Source organism: Lathamus discolor, chromosome 3, assembly GCF_037157495.1.
Source record: "Lathamus discolor isolate bLatDis1 chromosome 3, bLatDis1.hap1, whole genome shotgun sequence".
Taxonomy (NCBI): Eukaryota; Metazoa; Chordata; class Aves; order Psittaciformes; family Psittacidae; genus Lathamus; species Lathamus discolor.
Window position 1 is genome coordinate 33,074,256 of NC_088886.1, and position 21,069 is coordinate 33,095,324.

The 21,069-nt window shown below is 38.1% G+C and overlaps 1 protein-coding gene across 16 annotated transcripts in view; it reads right to left on the minus strand.

Moving 5' to 3' along the window:
* Positions 1 to 21,069, minus strand: part of NAALADL2 (N-acetylated alpha-linked acidic dipeptidase like 2) — a 672,041-nt gene that overhangs the window by 435,619 nt on the left and 215,353 nt on the right. For all 16 annotated transcript variants that reach the window (XR_010611523.1, XM_065674560.1, XM_065674551.1 and 13 more), the window contains one exon: positions 20,455 to 20,956. Coding sequence is in view for 15 of the 16 variants with exons in the window: in XM_065674560.1 (XP_065530632.1) it covers positions 20,455 to 20,956 (502 nt within the window). In the remaining variant the exon portion in view is untranslated. The remainder of the gene's footprint in view (positions 1 to 20,454; positions 20,957 to 21,069) is intronic.

Here is a 21,069-nt window from a genome sequence, read left to right on the forward strand (position 1 = left end):
GAAAGTTTCCAGTGTAACCAAATGGACTAGTAATTCACAAAGCCACATTGTTTTGATATCATCCACTTTTAAAACGTAATTTATCTGCCATTACTACAATATGGATCAGCAATCATATATAAACATGCAAATAGTTTCAGGTATGTCTGAAATAGCACAATATTTTCGAATAGATTAGAATAGGAATAAGAAAAATATATTATTTCAATATCTTCATAATATATTAATAGATCATTTCAAATAGATTAGAATAGGAATAAGGGAGTAAAATTGGGCCACCATACTTTGCAGGAGAAAAAGCTGATAGAGAATGCAAGGAATGACTGGGGTAAGAAAATTGCTGCACAAGGGCATTGACAAGTCAGCCAGCTAGCATGGGAATTCACCTGGTTACATGCAGTTATACAATCAAGGGAAAAATGTTCCATGGAAGATGTGAAAAAGACTCAAGTTTTTTCCAGGGTTAACTGACGCGTTTCAATGAGGGCAACTGAGAAACATCTGAAACTAAAAGCTGACCTAGTGCACTGTGTAAGTACAGTTCAAAGACAAGGTGCTCGACACATAAAAAAAGAAGAATAAAACTAAATAGACCTTTTCATCCAGCAGCAGTAAAACAGGAGGGCAGAAAACGATGTTAAATTGCTTAAGCTTGTTGCCTCAACAAACCATATCAGAAAGTTAAAAATATGTGTCTCATGGTAACCATTCCTATGCAACACATCACAAAACAATAAAGCACTCGCATCAAAGTCAAGTTGATCCCACATAATGACTCACCCTGGGAAACTTGGGCACTGGCAGTGTGCAAGGGAGGAAGCAGCTACACAAAGAACGCAAACCACTAGAAAGTAAAGCAATTTACAGGTCCTACAGTGGAAAAACAATAAACCACAGAGGGCTTGGAGCACTCATTCAGTAATAAAGCAGGTGAAAAGCCATCTTAACTTAATAAAAGTATCACCCCAGAAGATGAAGGGCATTTCATTATTTTAGTGGTTGTGAAGTAGTCTGCAGCCCCCTGTGTTCATCGAGCAGCAAGCACAGCCTAAAATGTAAATGTAAACTGAGGACAACAGCAAATGGGAAGTACAGATGTCTGGACAGTACAGAATTACCTGTTTGTGATTTCACTTCCCTCTTGTCCACCTGAGCACTTGTGGAGCTACATGGATAGAAGAGATTGAAAAAATACTAACACGCTTTAAGTAACTTCACACAAACAATTCACACATTCAAATAAAGAATGCTAATTTTTAGTAAGCTGTGATTAAAGTTGTGTTAAAAAAAGGACAAACATTTCTAACACTGACTGAATTCAGGTTATTATAAAATTGTTCTTCCTACTAATTTCAGATTTAGACAGAATAAGACATTAGAGGAACTTTGTGGTCCTTACAACCTCAGCCTGGGACTCACCAGTATTTGGGCCAGGCTCACTTACTCAAATTGTTTTCATATCTTTTCTATGAAGATACAAGGTTAAAAAACAAAACAAAACACCACAATTTTGTCCTAGATCATGCAAAGATTTTCAAGTACACTTGATTGGGCTCCTGAGAGAACCGAGGGAGAAGGGAGATTTCGCCGGTTCCTGCAGTTTGTTCCTTGCCACTTTAAAAACTTGTGTTGTCTAAGAAATGTTTAAATGTTATTACTGCAAACATAAGCTTTGAAAAACATGTTAAAACATTCCTGTGCATCCAACCAGACTTGAGAAATTTCACAAGATGCTCATTTCCATGTTTTCAGACATCCAAATACAAAGCTTTAAGATGAAAACTTTATATTTACTGTCAAAAAAAGAAAACATAATCAGGAAGTAGCAAGTTCTTCCCGTTTCAATGAAAGGTGATTCTTATAAAAATCATAGATGGATGCTAATTCCTGATATCAAGTTGGGCAACTAAATTAAAGCTTCCAGAATTATTCTATTAAAAGAGTTTATATCTCTCTCAGTAAAGAATCAAATATTTGTTCCATAATACACCTATAAATACACAAATTCCCAAAATCTCAACTGTCTTATTCCTTCCAGTAATACTGTGCCTGAAAATGATTCAGGGAGTTTAAAATACAAAGCTATCACCCAAAAACAAAACCCTAAAGCCAGACCAAAAGCAAACCCAAACTCCTAACACCTGAGATGAACAGAGCTAAGGTACTTCTCTTCCACTACTACAAAATCTAACAGTGATTTATGAGGGACTCTAGGGCACAGTGTGAAGCATATTTTGGCAGCAGTCACAATTGCAATGGAACTGGTAGTCTAAAGAAACAAAACACTTTGCATTTACAGTCTCTTTGCTCTTCTTTAACCTTCATGCTGCTTAAAAAAAGAAAACAAACTAGAGAACTTTGAATCTGCATATTGCATGGCATCAAAATAGCACATCTCCAGAGCTGAGAAAACATATGCTGTCAGCAAAGAACAAAATGATCTCTTTGATTTTAATACCTGTGATAGTAGCATGATAATAACTACGTGTGACAACTTCTCCCCGCTCTCAAAATAATTACGGCTCTCTAGAATTCAACATCTGCGTTACCAGATGTTACTGTCAACCATGTAAGCAAAAGCACTGCAGAAACCTGGCCAGCCTCCAGAGTATTTGTCTCAATACCTCAGCAGATGCAGGTGTTTTTCAGTAGTCCAATATTTTGTAGTGCAAATCAACTTATGTAAACAGGAAAACAGCATCAGCAAATAATGCATCATACCCAACCAGGTTCAGAGTAGTCCAAGACCGACATTTCTACAAACCTATTGGGAACTCAGATCAGTTTTAGTGTTTCTGACACAAAAATAGTATTCATAGCATCACAGAATGGGTTCGGTTGGAAGGGTCCTTAAAGATCATTCAGTTCCAGACCCCTGCCAAGGACAGGGACACCTTCCACTAGACCGGGTTGCTCAAAGGCCCGTCCAGCCTGGACTTGAATATAGGAATGGAGCAGCCACAGCTTCTCTGGGCAACCTGTGCCAGTGCCTCACCACCCTCACAGTAAAGAACTTCTTCCTAATATCTAATCTAAAGCCACCCTCTTTCAGTTTAAAGCCTTTTCCCTTTATCCTATTCTTTACGCGCCCTTGTAGAAGTCCCTCTTCAGCTTTCTTGCAGGCCATCTTTCAGTATTGGAAGGCTGCTATAATGTCACAACATGTTTCTGAAAGGCCATTTCCATTAAGTCATCTTTAACTTCAACATTCACTTTCATACATATACAAAATATGTGCAACTGGATGACACACAAGCTATCAAAAACAGGCATGCTCAGCAGAATTTTAAATTATTATATCAAAACCATAAATCATTCATGTTTAAGACGTAACTTGTAACTTAACACAAACTCCTTGCCTGAAAACTATGATTTACATACAGTGCAGCTTTTACGGAAGAATTTTTCTTATATCTTTATACTTCTGAACTGCTGCAATTTGAAATCAAATTATCTTCAACAGGGAAGCAATCCAAACTCTACCTGAACTTTCTAAGTGAAAATAAACATATTTAAAATGGAATTAACTGTAGCGAAAGGGTAACAGTCTTTCAAAAATGTGTCTGAAGTACTTCTGAAGCAGAATGTTTTCCATGTTGCACTCCTTAACTATTAAACTAACAAGTTTAATACAAAACCAAATATGAAGAACAAGTATTTCTACTAACGACTCCTTTGTTATTTTCTCTCCCCAGTCATCCAGAGACAAGTCTGCCCTGACCTATTTGGCTACACTTCCCTTTGTTTCCCAGGTCAGACTGAGATATCCCTTTTCCAGGGACATCCCTTTCCCAAAAGATGCAATACAGCATTTTGGAGGGTAACTCCAAGCTGCTGCAGCATCTTTCCAGTCCCAGCACTGCTCTCCTGCAATCTAAGGAGATACCTCATTGAAAAGTTCAGCCCCTCTCTTCCTCCACAGTAAGGCACTGTGTATCCCAAGTGGTGCGAAAGTATTTTAAAGAACCACTTGACTAATACACTGACAGGCACACAGAAAGATGTTGCTACAAATACAGACAAGCTTTTCCTAACAGTTGCCCCAAAGCATTTTACACAATCAGCAAATTACATCTAGTTTGCTTACGTCATTTATTTATAAATTAAGGAGACATGTCTGGGAGGCTTTTACTTAGATGTGAAATACTACCAAGAAGATAACCCCATTTCCTAGATCTTACAGAGCTGTGCAGCAGAAGAGGTAAAGCAGGTTTTGTAGCAAAAGAATACATCCAGTATTTGGTACTTAGATACGAGTCTCTAAAGGGTAGTTTATCAGCCTATATGTTCAGATACATAATTAAGTCAGAAATCATTAGGGCCTTTATGACAACTCTACAATACTAGAAGTCAAGGTTTCCACTATAAAACTTTTTTTTCATGCATATAAAAATTAGCTGTCAGAATTATTTCTAGGTTCAAATAAGCTTCCCAAGCTCTCCACCTTCAAGCAAATTAAACTGAAGTGCCCAATCATTTTAAAATGGCACCAGTAGCAAGTTTGAGGGAGTTTGCAGCCTCTGAATATTCAGCCTTTAACCTCAACAATTAAAGTTTCATTAGCAGTAGTAGCTTCACCCTCTCCACTTTCCCAAGTGTGGGTTCAAAATTTAAGTAGCATAAGCCACATGTGCAGGCATTAATTTTAGGAAAAAAAAGACAGTGTTACTACTCCTTATTGCCATTCCAGTGGGTCAAAACAGAGTCATCTGAGTTCAAAACTCCACTCCAGAGCACTGGTCACTGTATGCATATACAGCTAATGAAAGCATCTTCCACCCCAGTTTCCAGCCTATATAACTGATAAACCAGATTTTAAAAATCCTGACAAGATTTTAAAAGTCTATACTATCATGATCTGAGTTATTTTGTTCCTTCTATGCACAGAAGTATTTCTTTCAAATTATTTCAAAAAACAACTGCATATGAGTGTTACAAGCAACCTGATTTGATCTTCCTGGTACTTGCCTCAAAATTAAGTATTGCCATGGCTATTTTTTAATTGAAAAGATAAATCTCAGTGTCTTACTCCCATTGCTCAGATGTGCCGACATGCCAGACATCTCACGTAACAGAAAGAACACATTAAAATGGCCACACTGTTAACCATAAATAATTAAAATTTAAATAAAAGACTCTGAACTTAGTTACACAACTGTAAATTCAGAACTCTGGGAAATTCAGGAAAATAATACTAGTAAACCTGAAATTGGAATCAAAACCAAATGTTTAAGGCTACTTGGAAAGAGAACTAAATTAAATTTATGTTACTTCTCAAAGACAGCTGCAAACTTGTGGGATGGATACCTTTCAGTGACAAAACCAATGGAAATTGTATCAAGAGCATTTAAAAATAATATCATTTGCCTAAGTTCATCATGTGCTTTTCTACTCACAACCACAGCTCCATTTCAAGGATCTTCAGTATATTGCTTAAAATGATAATTTTAAATTTCATTTTAAATCACAATTCATCTTTATTATGTTTTTGAAGTTTGTTCTATCTATAACTGGAACCATAATAACTTAAAACCCACCTATGGCTGAATTTTGTTGACCATGCCTTTCTGCTCAAATTGAAGATACGCAAGAAAATGAGAAAAATTCTACATGATGGGGGGGGGGGGGGGGGGGGGAGAGGAAGGAATTTAAAGTAAAATATTTCATTACCTCTTTAAAGAAGTGTCCAAATAGCATGAACTCACACTTCTTTTCTGACTCCCAGTCCATAATAATGGTCCTGCAGCAATTCACGCCTGTCTTTTGTTCAGCTATTTTTTTTTTTTTTTGTCAAACCAGATAAAGGTAATTATTCTGATGAAATCAAAACATGATCATGGTACATCCATTCGGAAAGGAATGCAAGTAGAATACCATCAAGGAGTCTTTCTTGACTTCACCCAACCTTCATTTTCCCTAAATACTTATGCCTCCTCTGAAAATTCAAATTTCACCTCAAGAGATAACTATTTTGTGAAGCTGTACTTTTGTACTTTAACATTTCCATGCGTTCAAGGCTGGCAAGATAAATATTCCAGTAGGTCTGAAACTCTTCTGGTAAACAGGGAAAAGCAACTGAAAATTTTGTTGCATTGCCTTCAAGAACAAATAAGGTCTTCTTCAGAGAACTTTCCTCCATTACATACAATCAGAGGCATATGATCACCTGTAAGCAAATACTCACTTTATTTTTCCATACCTATCAGAATACAGTCTCTCTCAAAGTCAGTGCTCACATAATACTGTAAGTAAAAATAATTTGATTTTAGTATGTATTCTCAAATATTCCCAGGGCAGTTTAAATACTGTCTCAAAAATATGCTAACAGAGATCGATTATCTCCCTCTTAGCTATAACAATAATACACAAATCTTGAATACATTCTAATGTTTCCATGAATTAAAATACTGGTGGGGCAAGGAAAAATAAGAGCTTTTTGGCAAAGTTTTATAGCATTTCCAATTGAAAAAGAAGCTCATACATTGTTTGCAATATAAAAAGTATAAAGATACATCCTCTAGCTGGAGGTGAATCTAGAAAAAAACAGTAGTTTTCCATTACTATAACATCATCTAGTTAAGGGATTACAAATAGTCAGTACCATGATATGCTTTTGCTGCTTCTGGAATAGCTGCCCTGCCATTCTTGCTAAGGTAACTTTTTCCTTGAAGTTATCTTTTTACTGGTTTTATGAGACACTATTTACATGCTGTATCATAGTCTGGCCTAAGAAATTAGGAAACTGTGTACAACTACAGTAACCCTTACAGCAATTATTACCATCCTTTACTGTGTGAAATTATTTTTCCCTCATTCTAGAAAAAGTAACAATTTCTCCTTTTAGGGAACAGATCTTGAATTACTGGTGGAATATCACTATTCTCATCCCAAAATCTCTCTTCATGAACGGCACAACAGCACCTAACAAATACTTAAGACTCATCTTTAGATAATTCTGTTTTCTATTATTTTCAGGAATGTCCCTAAAGAGTTTCTCACTTACTTAAAGCTTTAATTTGGTATAGGATAATTTGATTTTTATTATCCATCTTAATTATGTTAAATAAGGGGAAGGAATCCAATCAGCGCTTGTGAGACTACACCTGTTCGGATTTGGTACCCACTACACAAAAAAAGATGTGGACAGGCTGGAGTGTGTACAGAGAAAGGCCATAAAGATGATTCAAGGGCTGGGAAGCTGCTATGTGAAGAAAGGCTGAGAGAACTGGGTTTTTTCAGCCTAGAGAAAAGATGTCTCAGGGGAGACCTGAACACCATGTTCCAGTATTTAAAGGGTGGCTACAAAGACAGTGGAGACTCCAAGTAGTCACTTGGAAAAGACGAGGGGTAATGGATATAAGTGACTCCTGGGGAGATTCTGACTGGACACAAGAGCAAAATTTTTCACAAAGAGAACAATCAGTCATCGGAATTATCTCCCGATGGAAATGGTGAATTCCCCAACGTTGGACACTTAAAATTCAGATGGACAGGGAGCTGGTCATGCTTTGCCTATAAAGGCTGGACCAGATGATCCTTGTCCCAGGACCTTTCCAACCTGGTATGGTATGAGTCTATGATTCAAGCATGCTACGCTACCAGCATTTAACCATGGTTATGACTCCTCCTGATACGCTTCACTGCTTCCTGAACAGCAAAACTTTTTTAACTTCAAGACATACTAAATCGGGAGAAAATGAGAGAGATGAAAGTGAGCCCTCACCTCCACAAGCCTTGCTCTTCCCCAGGGACCCACTGATCACTGCTGCCACTGCAATTGGTACACAAGTTCTACAGCAGCAGCACTGACAGAACTGTAAAAAGAGAGTTAGATTCATCCAGCCAGGATGAGACAAAAGCATGTAAACCCAATTTCCAAATCCGTAAGACTAAAGTAGGATTTAATTTGTTTAGCTTTGCATTTCTAAAATAATACCAAATCATTCTAGTTTTAACAGTGTTGGGGAAAAAAAAACCAATATTTTGCTAGTGGAGAGCTGCAAATCCCAGATAATGCCCAACTGCCTTGCAGTGCTATAAACAGTTCTGAGTGCCTTCTAGCAGCCTCGCAGTGATGCCTGGTTCCACCTTGGCTCCTGTAACCACCAGAGCCGAAATCCTCTATTCTAGTTTGGTTTATTAATCAAAAGAGAGTATCAAACCCTCTCAGTCACCCGAGCTGAAACAACTCAATAACAATAGAATCCTAGAATGGTAAATTCATCTAGTTCCGAGTTTTTTTTACAATTGCTGCAAGACACACGTAGAAATCACCTCTCGTGTTCCTCTGGCTGTTGTCTCCTGCTCCAGGTACTAGAAGCTACAGACACCAAAACGCAGCAAGCTGTATATCAACTCGCAGTTCAGAGCTACCAGTTGTAATTTTAAAATGTGGTCAAAAATTCAGAATTATCTTTCCTTCATACTGTCCTTGCACTTACCATCAGGAAAAAGATCAGTGCTATCTCCCGAGGAACTCATTCAACATCCAAACTACTAACGTTTTTTAAACCTGCATTCCAAGATCTTTTCTGTACATGAAATAAATCCTGCTGATTTCAGTATGCTTCAATAAAATCTTTGAAAAGGCTTATGAAGCACAGAGATTGGGAAAAAAAAAAAAAAAAAAAAAAGAAAAAGAGAGAAACCACTAAATCACCTTGCCTTTTCTAAGCCACATACATAGATTTTGCATCCTGTTGAACAGTAAAATGATAGTTTGGCTATAGAACACCCAACAAAATAAAGCCATTAAGAAGTCTGTTCCACCCATCACCTTATCTGTGCAGTGTATAGCTTTTTTGTTAACTTAATGTTTGATCTTTCAGCCATTGGCTCTTCTTAATTTCCTCCCCGCCCTATCTCCTACACCACCACACACTCAACCCTCCTCTGACTAAGAAGCCCAGGTATCTATTTTCATGCAGAAACATTTCTCCACTATGATCAATTAACTTATTTTTTTATTCTACATTATACTTATTTCAACATGAATAAGCCCTCCAACAGATATTTGTCTCTCATAAGTAACAAGTAACTATATTAAGAGCTAACACCCATCCTTCAGCGTAGAACTGTGTCCTTAGTATCTCTGGGCACTTAAAAGTCATCGGGTTTTTTTTGAGTTCTTACAGTTTCAAAGGATCTATGAATACAGGAAATACTTTTGGTCCTGGGATTAGATGGCAATCAGGCTTCAGCCACAAACACAGGAAGAAGCAGTACTGAGCACTAGAACATATGACAGTTTTGATAAGGGTACTGTAAATGACAGAACTTCAGCTACTATGCAAAATCACATCTATGTATTCACATATGCACAAAACCCCATATATAAACGAACAGCTGAATAAATATGTATTCTGTCTATAGGAAACTGTATTTACAAAACATTTCAAATTAAAAAAAGTTTTCAATGTGAACAAAAGGAATAGCTGTATTAACTTTCAAAACACAATGTTTCATCTATCTTTTTAGCATATAGGCTAGGTAATTTAGAAATTAAATCCCCCACAGGGTCTGTGCTAGGAACTATGTAAACTTAACTATTTTTCATCACAGAGTTTAATTTTCTTTAATAGTTTCTAGACATATTAACAAAGAAAAACAAGCATGATATCACAGTAGAAAACCATTGGTATTTTTTAAGTCAGTATTTGTGCTGCCAGCAACACAGCAGCAGGTTCCATTTGCCTTGCACTAAGGATATCATGAATAATTCAGTTTCTTGCTTTGCTCCCTAAATAGTTGACAGGGAACAGAAGCATTATTCATGACCGCATGGCCTTTTTCGAAGCTTGTCTATTTATTTAATAATGCACATGACAGGGACTATCACCTAGGCTGGCATTTATTAAAAGTAAAACATTCAATAACTATTACTAACAAATGGCCATGAAACAGGCAACTTCTCAGAGCTACCACCTTTTGTTCACAAATAGCACTCAGCCAGCTATTTAAATAATTAAATGCTCTCAACCTGCACTGCATCAGCCTCGGCTCACGTAGTCTTTGTAGGAAACAGATTCCAGAACCACTGGGAACACGTTCCTGCCTCAGCCACAATCATAACTGTAAATATGTAAGCTGTCTGCTAAATCACATCTGCCCTGATGGAACAGAGAAAACAATTTCTATCAAAGGCGTACTGACATCTTCACGGTCTCCTTACCCATTTTTAACTATTAAACTTTCTTCTGGCTGTCTCTCTCTTTATGTTTTGTAGAAGTCCTGGGTTCCTCCAGTCTACAGGTTCCAGTTTGCCACTTGAGTAGAAGCAAAATGAATTATTGCCACTTGAGCATAACACAAATATTGGCTAGTTGAGTCTAGGCAGAATGCTTCAAAACTTTGGTCATTTGGTCAATTCTGTGTTATAGATCAGTCTTCAGCCACCCCCATGAAAGCCATCCCAAATTATTTCCTTCCTATAGTCCCAGATCTCAGAAAAAAATACTACAATTCATACAAACTCCACTCTGAAGAGCTTTCTAAAATTTGCTGGAGAGAAGTCAATCTTTGATGGGGTCCTAACCCCTGCAGCAATTGAGACCTTTTTCCTTAAGTCTCACATAACCCACTTAATTAAACTACTGTCTAACAAAGTTTGACACACATTAGAAAAGGTAAAATGAACAAACCCCTCAAATGTCATCTGCTCACTTCTGTAAAAGTTATCTTCTTTATTCTGTTTAGTAGCCAACTTTAATAAAGACATTAAGATAGCTGAGGACCAGACATGGCTTTGGAAGGAAACGTCAAAACACACACAAAAATCCCCAGTTGGGAATGAAAATCTTGATGTTTCCAAGAAACAAGATTTCCATATATTTTTATTTCTGAGCCATTTGAACACTTCGTTTTCATAGAAACATTTCAATTCACTTCTCAACTTTTCTATTTCATTAAAAGCAAAATAAATGGATAGAGAAAATTTTATCAAACTGGAATATTACCACCTTTTCACCCTTGAAAAAATACTCATAAGGTAAGTGTATTTTATGCATATTTTAACTTGGACAGCAATTAATTCGTCAGGAAATCATATATATTTAAATCTGTGTCAATTGCTTGTCCAAGGGAAACATCAACTTATAAGAAGGATGAGACTTCTCCAATGTTTAAAGATTACCCACTATTGAGACTGAGAAAAAAATGAGAAACATAGAAACCTCCTACATTATTTAATTTCCATAGAGGGTTCTCAAAAAATTCAAACACTGTCAGCTTGTTTAATTTTGAAAAGTTTAAGACTCCACAAGTTCCAGTATTACTGGGAAAAGCCCCAACTTTTCTTATTTGCTTCAGTGTAGCATCTGCTACTTCAGAAACTCATCAGCTTTCAAAGAGAACTAAAATGAGAACAGAAGCCCCTTAATGCAAGACTACTGTAGAAAACTATTATTAAAATGGATTATTATTCAGACAATATCAATTTCATTATCCCTGATCGATTTCTAGCAATGCTCCTTAGTAGCCTTCAGTTACAAATGCTGCATGAACAGGAACTTAATACTGCACTACGAATTGCGGTCCTGATGCTCCCAGGGTATTTGGTAACAGTCTGACTTATTAGCAGGCTTCTAGTAAATAGCTGTCATAGGTGCTGACTGTAGGGAACTGTATGTCAAAACACCATCAAAGAGGGTAGAGAAAATTCTTTCCCTTGAGGCTTTGTTAATTTGATTTATGTGTACAGGCAGAAAACTAATTGCTAATTGTTGCAGTGCATAAGATGGAATTGCAGCACTCCACTCAAACGCCGTATCTCAAGAGTACCAATAGACCTCAGTTTTACACTCTGCTGATGAGAGATGCATCCTAAACAGGAATTTGAGAGTGTCTGGTGCTTGAGAAATTTTACAAGAGAAGTCTTTGCAATGCCCTGCACCACCATCTCCTCAGAGATAACATCCACCTCTGAGCATACTATACTGTATTGCTACGAACTTGGGAGCCAATACAGTTAACTCAGCAGGAGCAAACTCTTGCAGTTGTTTAAGCAATTAGTAGATAGCCCATGTACCTACCACCACTAATAAAATTGTTAAGGGGTTTTGTTCTGAAAGGTTTGTTTCTCAGGATCTTTATAAGTATGTCCCTGGGACCACTAGGCAAAATTGCTGATTCTCCTTGTACTGAGCTGCAAGGACTGGACAGTGAAGGACAACTTGGTCCAATTTCTTCATCCTCTGATATTTCCCCATTGGAAGCAATGGTCTTAAAATCAAAAGCTGGATGTCATCGCAGCAGGCACTGTAGTTTTTTTCTTTTGCATTCTTTCTGTTAGAAGAAGTATGGTTTGGTTACATCTATAAACCTGATGGATGGCAACACAAATAAGTTTTTTGCCTCTAACTACTGCCTTTTAGCCAGCATTAGTGTCAGAAATGCTCAGGAATGTCAAGCATTTCTCTTTTTCAAGTAAAGTCAAGTACAGGGCTTAATACTCAACATAAGTTTCTTAAAATGTATGTATTTTTAAAATCCATACACATTCGACCATTTGCTTGTTTGTCATACTGAAACAGAAACAACCCCTGAAAATCTAAGCTTTCCAAACAGCAACATCTACATTCAAAGGGGAGAACAAGATGTTCTGGGGGCAGCCCAGACAAATAGGAAGACTCAAGGTATCATCAGTCCCTTCATTTCCCCAAGCAGGCAGGAAGGAGGTGTGCTAGACTCCTCACCCCATGCTAGCACAGCTCAGTTCATCAGGTATCAGGAAAAGGAGTACTTGTCCCCATTCAGAATTTCCTGTTCTAATTAGGAGTAAATTGCCCCACAGATTTCAGCAGTCGTGGTAAAGAAGTAGATGGCTAATGGCCATGGAAATTGGTTCTCTAACTAAATCCTAACCAAACTTCTGCTACGAGTTTAAGGCAATTTCAGCAAGATAAACTTCAATTTTAAAAATAAGTAAGTTTATGCAATCTGAAAATAAGTCATCAGAGCAAAATTTATTCATACTTTACAGCCTATCAAAAACTACAGTTACTCTTTCTTAGGAAATATGAGGTGCCATACCAACACACAGATGTGTAGGAAAGCACTGCAATGGGAGAAGTTCTGGTGTCAGGTCCTGTTCCACCTAATGCAGAGCAGGACCGTGAGTCCGCTCCCAAGACCTCTGTTTCTTGTAACCTCTCAGCAGTACTGAGCTGTTGCCCATCTTCCCCCCTCAAATTTCCAGGCTGAGCTTGTGAATGCTGCATTGAAACAGACACTGTACCACAAAAAAGGCAGATTTATGGGAGGCAGGGGAATCGTCCTCAAAAATTGCCAATTAGCTTATTATACACTTTTCTAGTCCACAAAATCCACTTCCTGGAATGATATATTTCGGAGAAAATACTCAGAACGCTCATTCTCACTTTTCACACAAATGACGCATGATGTCCAGCCACAACAGCACATGAGATGAATCTTCCTGCTTCTCTTGAGAGAAAGTCTCAGAGGTTTGGCAAACACTCGTTTATTTTCTTACATCCCAAGACAACTAAAAGACTTCTTTTGTCTTTAAAGAGTTTCTGAACTGTTAAGTTCACCCAACTGTGATTTTCTTTTTATTCTCCCTAGCACAGACTGTATGCTGGTTTCAAGAAAGGAGCAGTAAGACAGAAGCCATACTCGTGGGCTCTGACTACATGACTCTGGTGTATTGCTTAGAAAAAAATATTTTAAGGTAACACTGTGTACTTCATTTACAAATGACAGTTAGAAAAAACAAAATAATAAAAAAACAAACGCCAAAAACAAACAAACAAAACATCAGATTTCACTGTGAATGACTTCCCAAACCAAACATCTGACAGTAAATATATTTTTATGGTTACTATTAAAAAAATTATCAACCAAGAGGAAAAACTCTTTTCAGTGAGCCATATGGTGGACTTGAAACATGAAATATGTCCTTTGAATGTTAAAATAACCATAAGCTATGACATTTACTCAAAAAGGAAGGGGAATTTTATCAGCATATGAGCATATGCTGTAACTGACCTTAACAGGAATAAACGTACATCTCCTTGCCAAACATTATATGAACATAATGCTTCATTCTTTCCTCTACAGAAACAAATGAAAGAACTATGTCTATGGTGGGGGGTGGGGGGGATGGGGGAGAGGATAGGAGGTAGGGGAAATAATAAAGAAAAATTAAAAAAAAAAAAAAAAAAACCAAACGAAAATCGAATGGAACTACAAAAGAGACGAGACTTTCTATTAAGATCTCTGAAGTACAGATATAACCTATTTTTTGCTTAGGGAAAAAAAAAAGTATTTGATAGAAGTGGCTATCTGTAGCCTAAATTTATCAAGCCAGTGTTCCACAGATACCACTCGGGTCATGTGGGGCATCTTTTTTCCACAAAAGACACATCCCCATGTTCTCGGAGCCATTCTTCCCTGGGCAGGCAGGAGCATAAGTGGGAACTTTCACTTGTTTGATATTACTCTTATCTCCTTTCAAAAGGGACTTTGTACTTATAAATACACATCCAAACTATCACATGAATAAAGAGAATCCCAACTGATTACACAGTGTGGAAATGAAACAAAATGCTTCCTTAGCTCCCAGTTACCCAGGCATGTGCCAACATCCATTTCTAAAGATGTAGTAGGCAGAAATAAAGACTCATTCTAATTATATTCAACACTTGTAATTTTTATGGCAATGCAATAAATATGTAAGACTGATATACAGGAGCAAACAGGATAAGTTCCCACTAAGATTTGTTTTTTGCAATGCGTTCTTCAACTGCTGTCATGAAAAAAAAGAGAAAAAACAGAATTTGCTTGCGTACAGGGCACACCAAGACAATTGCTCAGATCACAGATACAGTGAGTAGTGGTCTCGGGCAAGACTGCTACCATCAGCCATGCAGATGTCAGTAAGCAGCTACTAATTAACTGTAGCTGTTAACAGGAGTAGGGACAAAATGGGTCTTTCCTAAGGGAAGCAGTGACCAGAGCTCTCCTTTCTTTCCTCATACTCTTCCTTTGGAAGCAGAGACTCTGCTCCTGTCATGATTTCTCATTCCTAGGACAGCAAGAGCAATTTTGCTGAGCAGCAGCCTGTAAATTTAATTCAGTCCATATCTCTAGAACTGAAATCTTCCAAGAACTTCTAGGCAATCTTTACTCATCAGGTCTATGTTTCACAGGCTTTACCTGATATAAAGGTTTGAAGCTCCACAGTTTCAACAGTATCAATTATAACTGATCAGGGATAAGAAACACTTGAGTGTGGAAGTTTCTTCCTTCACTTTCAGAAAAAAAGAAAAGTAAACTCCTTTTCTCACTGCATAGGCACTTTTGTTTCTTTGGCCTTGACCATGTAGGAGAGCTGCTGCTGCCTCTCAAAGCCCTTTGAAGAATTAAGTTATGGATGGCACCAGGCACTAGTAACAAATCAGTTCTTGCCAGAGATGGATTTGGGAGATTCTGCAGGTGATATTACCAGCTGGAATGAGGAACAGATATGCCTCCAAAGGACAGTTAGTTACAACTAGACGTATTACAAAGGGATTTAAACCTCCCTATTGCTCGAGGGGGTGGGGGAAACGATAGTAAAGAAAGCATTTGAGTGAGAATACACAAGATGAAAAGCAGCATTGAAATGTAGGAGCTGTCCTATAAGTGTGATGAAGAGCAAAGCAAAGACTCCATCTGTGCCACCCCCACTCCTAAGTCTTAATCCTAGAAAAAAAAATATGCAAGAGGACTGTGAATCTGATAGTAGCCAAGATATACGATTGTTGAAAGGAATTACAGAGTAAAGCAGAATAACGCTATAAGAATTTTAAAAATCATGCTTGTGAGAATTAACTAATCTGACAAATAAGGTATAGCTAGAGTTATCACCAACATCAACACAATGATCATTTTGTCTTTTTCTGGGGCTACAGAATTGATAGATAAGGGTAAAGCAGTTGATGTCATCTACCTGGACTTGTGCAAAGCATTTGACACTGTCCCACACGACATCCTTCTCTCTAAATTGGAGAGACATCGATTTGATGGATGGACCACTCAGTGAATAAAGAACTGGCTGGATGGCCGCACACAAAGAGCTGTGGTCAATGGCTCGATGTCCGGCTGGAGACCAGTAACAAGTGGTGTCCCTCAGGGATCGGTGTTGGGACTGGTCTTGTTTAGCATCTTCGTCGCTGACATGGACAGTGGGATTGAGTGCGCCCTCAGCAAGTTTGCCGATGACACCAAGCTGTGTGGTCCGGTTGATATGCTGGACGGAAGGGATGCCATCCAGAGGGACCTTGACACGCTTGTAAGGTGGGCTGATGCCAACCTTATGAAGTTCAACCACGACAAGTGCAAGGTCCTACACCTGGGTCGGAGCAATCCCAGGCACAGCTACAGACTGGGCAAAGAAGAGATTCAGAGCGGCCCTGCAGAGAAGGACTTGGGGGTGCTGGTCGATGAGAAAATGAACATGAGCCGGCACTGTGCGCTCGCAGCCCAGAAAGCCAACCGTATCCTGGGCTGCATCAAACGGAGCATGACCAACAGGTCGAAGGAGGTGATCCTGCCCCTCTACTCTGCTCTCGTGAGACCTCACCTGGAGTATTGTGTGCAGTTCTGGTGTCCTCAACATAAAAAGGACATGGAACTGCTGGAACAAGTCCAGAGGAGGGCCACGAGGATGATCAGTGACTAGAGCACCTCCCGTATGAAGACAGGCTGAGGAAGTTGGGGCTGTTCAGCCTGGAGAAGAGAAGGCTGCATGGGGACCTAATAGCAGCCTTCCAGTATCTGAAGGAGGCCTACAGGGATGCTGGGGATGGACTCTTCGTCAGGGACTGTAGTGACAGGACAAGGGCTAACGGGTTAAAACTTAAACAGGGGAAGTTTAGATTGGATATAAGGAAGAAATTCTTTCCTGTTAGGGTGGTGAGGCACTGGAATGGGTTGCCCAGGGAGGTTGTGAGTGCTCCATCCCTGGCGGTGTTCAAGGCCAGGTTGGATGAAGCCTTGGGTGGGATGGTTTAGTGTGAGATGTCCCTGTCCATGACAGGGGGGTTGGAACTAGATGATCTTGAGGTCCTTTCCAACCCTAACTATTCTATGATTCTATGATTCTTTACTCTTACTATTCAACATGAATCTTTGTTTATTGGTTTAATTTACAGAAGTCAACACCCAAAATTAAAACTTCCTAAAAAATTACGATAGCCCCACATTTTCCAAACAAATTAGGATTGTTTCATTTTTATCCGGTGTTAGAGTAACAAACTTGAAATAATTCTGTATAAAATACAAATACCATTTTTCATATTTTCCCTATTGAAATGCTCAGCACTATTAAACATGCAACACAATATATTTTCTTTAAGAAAAAGATGTCAAATTGGACAGCAGTAGTTATTACGATCTGAGAGGTCTTTGACGGGACTGCATTTCTGCTACTTTTAGTGCTTTCATTGCCTTGGCCCTTTAGATTTTGTTAATAATATTCAATGCAAGCTTTAACTGAAAATATTCACCAAAGTTCAGTTTAAACAAAAATTAAATGCTTACTATTCTAAAATAGAAAATCTTAGCAAGATACGAAATAAGAAAAATCTCGGCATCATCAATTAAGCAACTTGGCCAAAGCCAGTAATTACAACCATGCTAAATTGCACTCAATTTCTGCAGCAGTGGCATTTCACAGAAAGCAAGGTGCAAAGCTGAAGGAATAAAAGTCAACACAGTGACTTTTCTTACCTAGCAATTTCTAGTATGTCTGCAGGGAAAAACGCTTAACACACACCTAGGTGATGCAGCCAGCCAGTATGGGACTGACAGAAGAGCAGTGCATGAGCTCTTACCAAGAGAGTCCAACAAAGAAGCTGGACAGGAACAACTGCATATCCCACTGCAGCAACCCATGCAGACAAACTGCTGTTATCCTATATGATCCTACATTTCTAATGCAACTTGGTAGAGAAGCTTTATTTGGCTCAAACAGAATACAGTCCAAAACACAACAAAATCATCATAAGTCCCCTGATGCACTTTCACAACCTCTTGCCCAGAGGGTTCCAGTCCTCAAAGCTTCATCTGACTACACCAGATTTCATCCAATAGGGAGTTCCTACTCCATACCTCCAAGCACATTAAGGTGATGTCAGCTTGGGTGATATGACTGTGTGTCTTTTGCACATTCTTTTCTCTCCTAAGTCCTTTATCAGGACTGTTAGCAAAATCCCTTGCCATTATTGAGTCTGATCTAAGTAGTAAGCTAAGAAAATCAAATTAATGTCATTCTCAGTAACACTTAGAAACTGCAAGCTAAGAATCTGCCACTTATTCCCAGTAACTCAAAGCATATTATATTGAAAGAAGTTTTACAATAAAATGTATTGATTTTGTCAGGTTTGGCCTTCCCCTCCCCCCCACCCCGCCCCCCCAAACAACATATGTTGCATGTTCTATATTTGTGGGACGACATATATGCAAGTTTCATTGCAGTAACTCTGACTTGCCAAACAGATGTTGAGAGAAAGCAACTTAACACAGGATAGTTCCTGTGTGATGTACTGTAGGTTACCCTGCTCTTGCAGGGGGGTTGGACTAGATGATCTTTTTAGGTCCCTTCCAACCCTTGGGATTCTGTGATTCTGTGATAAAACCTGTCTCAGATCAAAATACTGGGTCAAGAAAAATCTTGTGAGTAATGTGGTATACTAAAAGCATTGATTGTATATATACAGAACTGATAGGTAACTGCATTAATGCTTGACTAAATTTGCTGAAATCATTCTATTACAGAGGGGAAAAACTACCAAATGCCAAGAATTATGCTAATTAATGTATAGCAGCTATGTAAGTTTTTTTAGGTTCCAAAGTATTTATATAACTCATTTTATCTAAAGTCCAGATTCTAATATCCCAACAACTAGTTGCAATAGTTTGAAAAGTGACGAAGAATTTGAAAAGGGATGTTTTCAAAGCAGCCTTTGAAATAATAAAATGGCAAGAAATTCTCAGTCCCCAGACACAATGTATTGGAGCATTACCCTGAGACTGACAGGCTTCTCTGCAATTTGCTGTAATTTGTGTAATACCCAGTCAGTAGGGCTTAGCTTATGCCAATGCTTTGTTCATGACTAAGTCTAATGACAGAATTCATTTCAATTTACTCTCTGAGAAGACAAAACGGTCAATTTCTTACCATTCAGAATCAACACTTTTCATCACCTATACCCTTTCTCATTATGAAAATGATTAGATTGGTATAGAGTCAGTTCAGCATATGAAAAATGACATGAAATCCTTCGTATCTGGTTTTTTTTTCTCCTTGAAACAGTAACAGTGTTGGCTCAAAATATGGTGCTAACTGCTTTAGGTTTTTAGGTTTGGTTTAGCAAATATAATAAAAGATATACTCTTAGAAGGCTTCTATGGTTACTTCTGATCCACTCAAGAACGACTCTTTGGATGTCCATGACAAGATTTCTAACCTCAGGTAAGTAATTTCTGCTCCTCCTGAACTAGTACTGATCAAAAAAAAAAAAAAAAAATAAAAAATCTACAATGCGTTTCCTTTATTGTGAAAAAGGAACTTGCAGCTCCAGAAGCCAGAAATAAGCTCATCTCTCCTCTCACACAGAAATAACTTTCAAAGTTGGCAGGAAAACCTAGTTTTCTCCACATTTTCACTGCTACAGAAAAGTGATTATACTCTCATATGAACATGTTATATAAACTTTTAAAGCAGTGAGAAGGTTCCACATGGAGATTAAAAAAAAAAAAAAAAAGAAAATAAAAAAAAAATCCAACCCAGTCAGTAAATATTTTACAATATTTTATACTTGTGAAACAGGTAGTGAAAAAAAAAAAAAAAAAAAAAAAACAAAACCAAAAAAACCACACCAACCAAAGAAACCCCACCCACACAAAGAAAAAACAGACCAAAAAAAAATCCAGTCCTTCAGAGTTCAGAGGTCAAATTTTCCATCCTAAAGCCATGCAGACTAAAGGTTTACTTTACCATATGGACTGAAAAACAAAATACAGGATTCACTTATTCGCCAGAGATTAAATGGGACTTTCTTAAAGCAACAAATATTACAAAACACCACCTAAAATCTTGCTTTTCAACAATGTTATCTGCCAATTGACAGGATCTAGGACAGCTGGTCTATTGCCTGTATCTCTATTCATATTGAATTATCTATGTTTTTCAACTCTTGTACATTAAACCTACTATTAATAAACTTAGCAATAGAACATTATTACAGCAAAAACTAAAATAACACTAGTTCATATTGCTAAAAATTACTCAAGTTTCACAGATGTATACATGAGCTTCTCAAGCATCATGAGAATACTGAACATGAAGAAAGAGTCAAAGTTTGTAAATAAGATTTCACATAAAGCAAATCACAAGAAGTCTTAACATTGGCACCTGATTGCATTTAGACAAAAACATGTCAAGGTACGTACCTGTAAATCTGCTGAATATGTTCAGCTTTGATTTCCTTGAGAATTTCATGGTATATATGAGCGTTATTTGGTTCTTGAGATGATGAGGGAGAAGGACATTTCTTGCGTGCATAATATCCTATCACAACTCCAAAAATAAATAAAATCAAAGCAGTGCAAAATACTTTCAGTATCTGAAAAAAACTGCAGCGGTTACTCTTTGGTGCCTGTCTCATATAGTGCGAGATATAGTCGGGGTCTTCCTGAAGCCGCTGGAATCTTCCTTTTGGAGAAGATGAAGGCTGGATGGGCTCAAGATCAAGGTCAGGGCTCTGCGAGTTTCCCAGGTGATGCTGGACCGCACCATCCAGTCGGAAATGGTCAAAGCCAGGCTCCTCCAGCTCTTTTTCCATGTCCCATTCCAGTTCCAGCGCTGTAGCTTGGAGCTCATCGTTGTCAAGGTACGGAGAGTGCCCCTGTGTTCTCTGGTCTGCATTTACTTTGCGATAGGCCATCTTTTTATCTATTAAAACAAAATTTAAAAATATTTGTTTTCTTCTGTATGAACAATCTATTCTTTGTAAACCTGGGAGAACTAAACGTACACAATACAAAGCATAAACAGGGTTCTTAGTA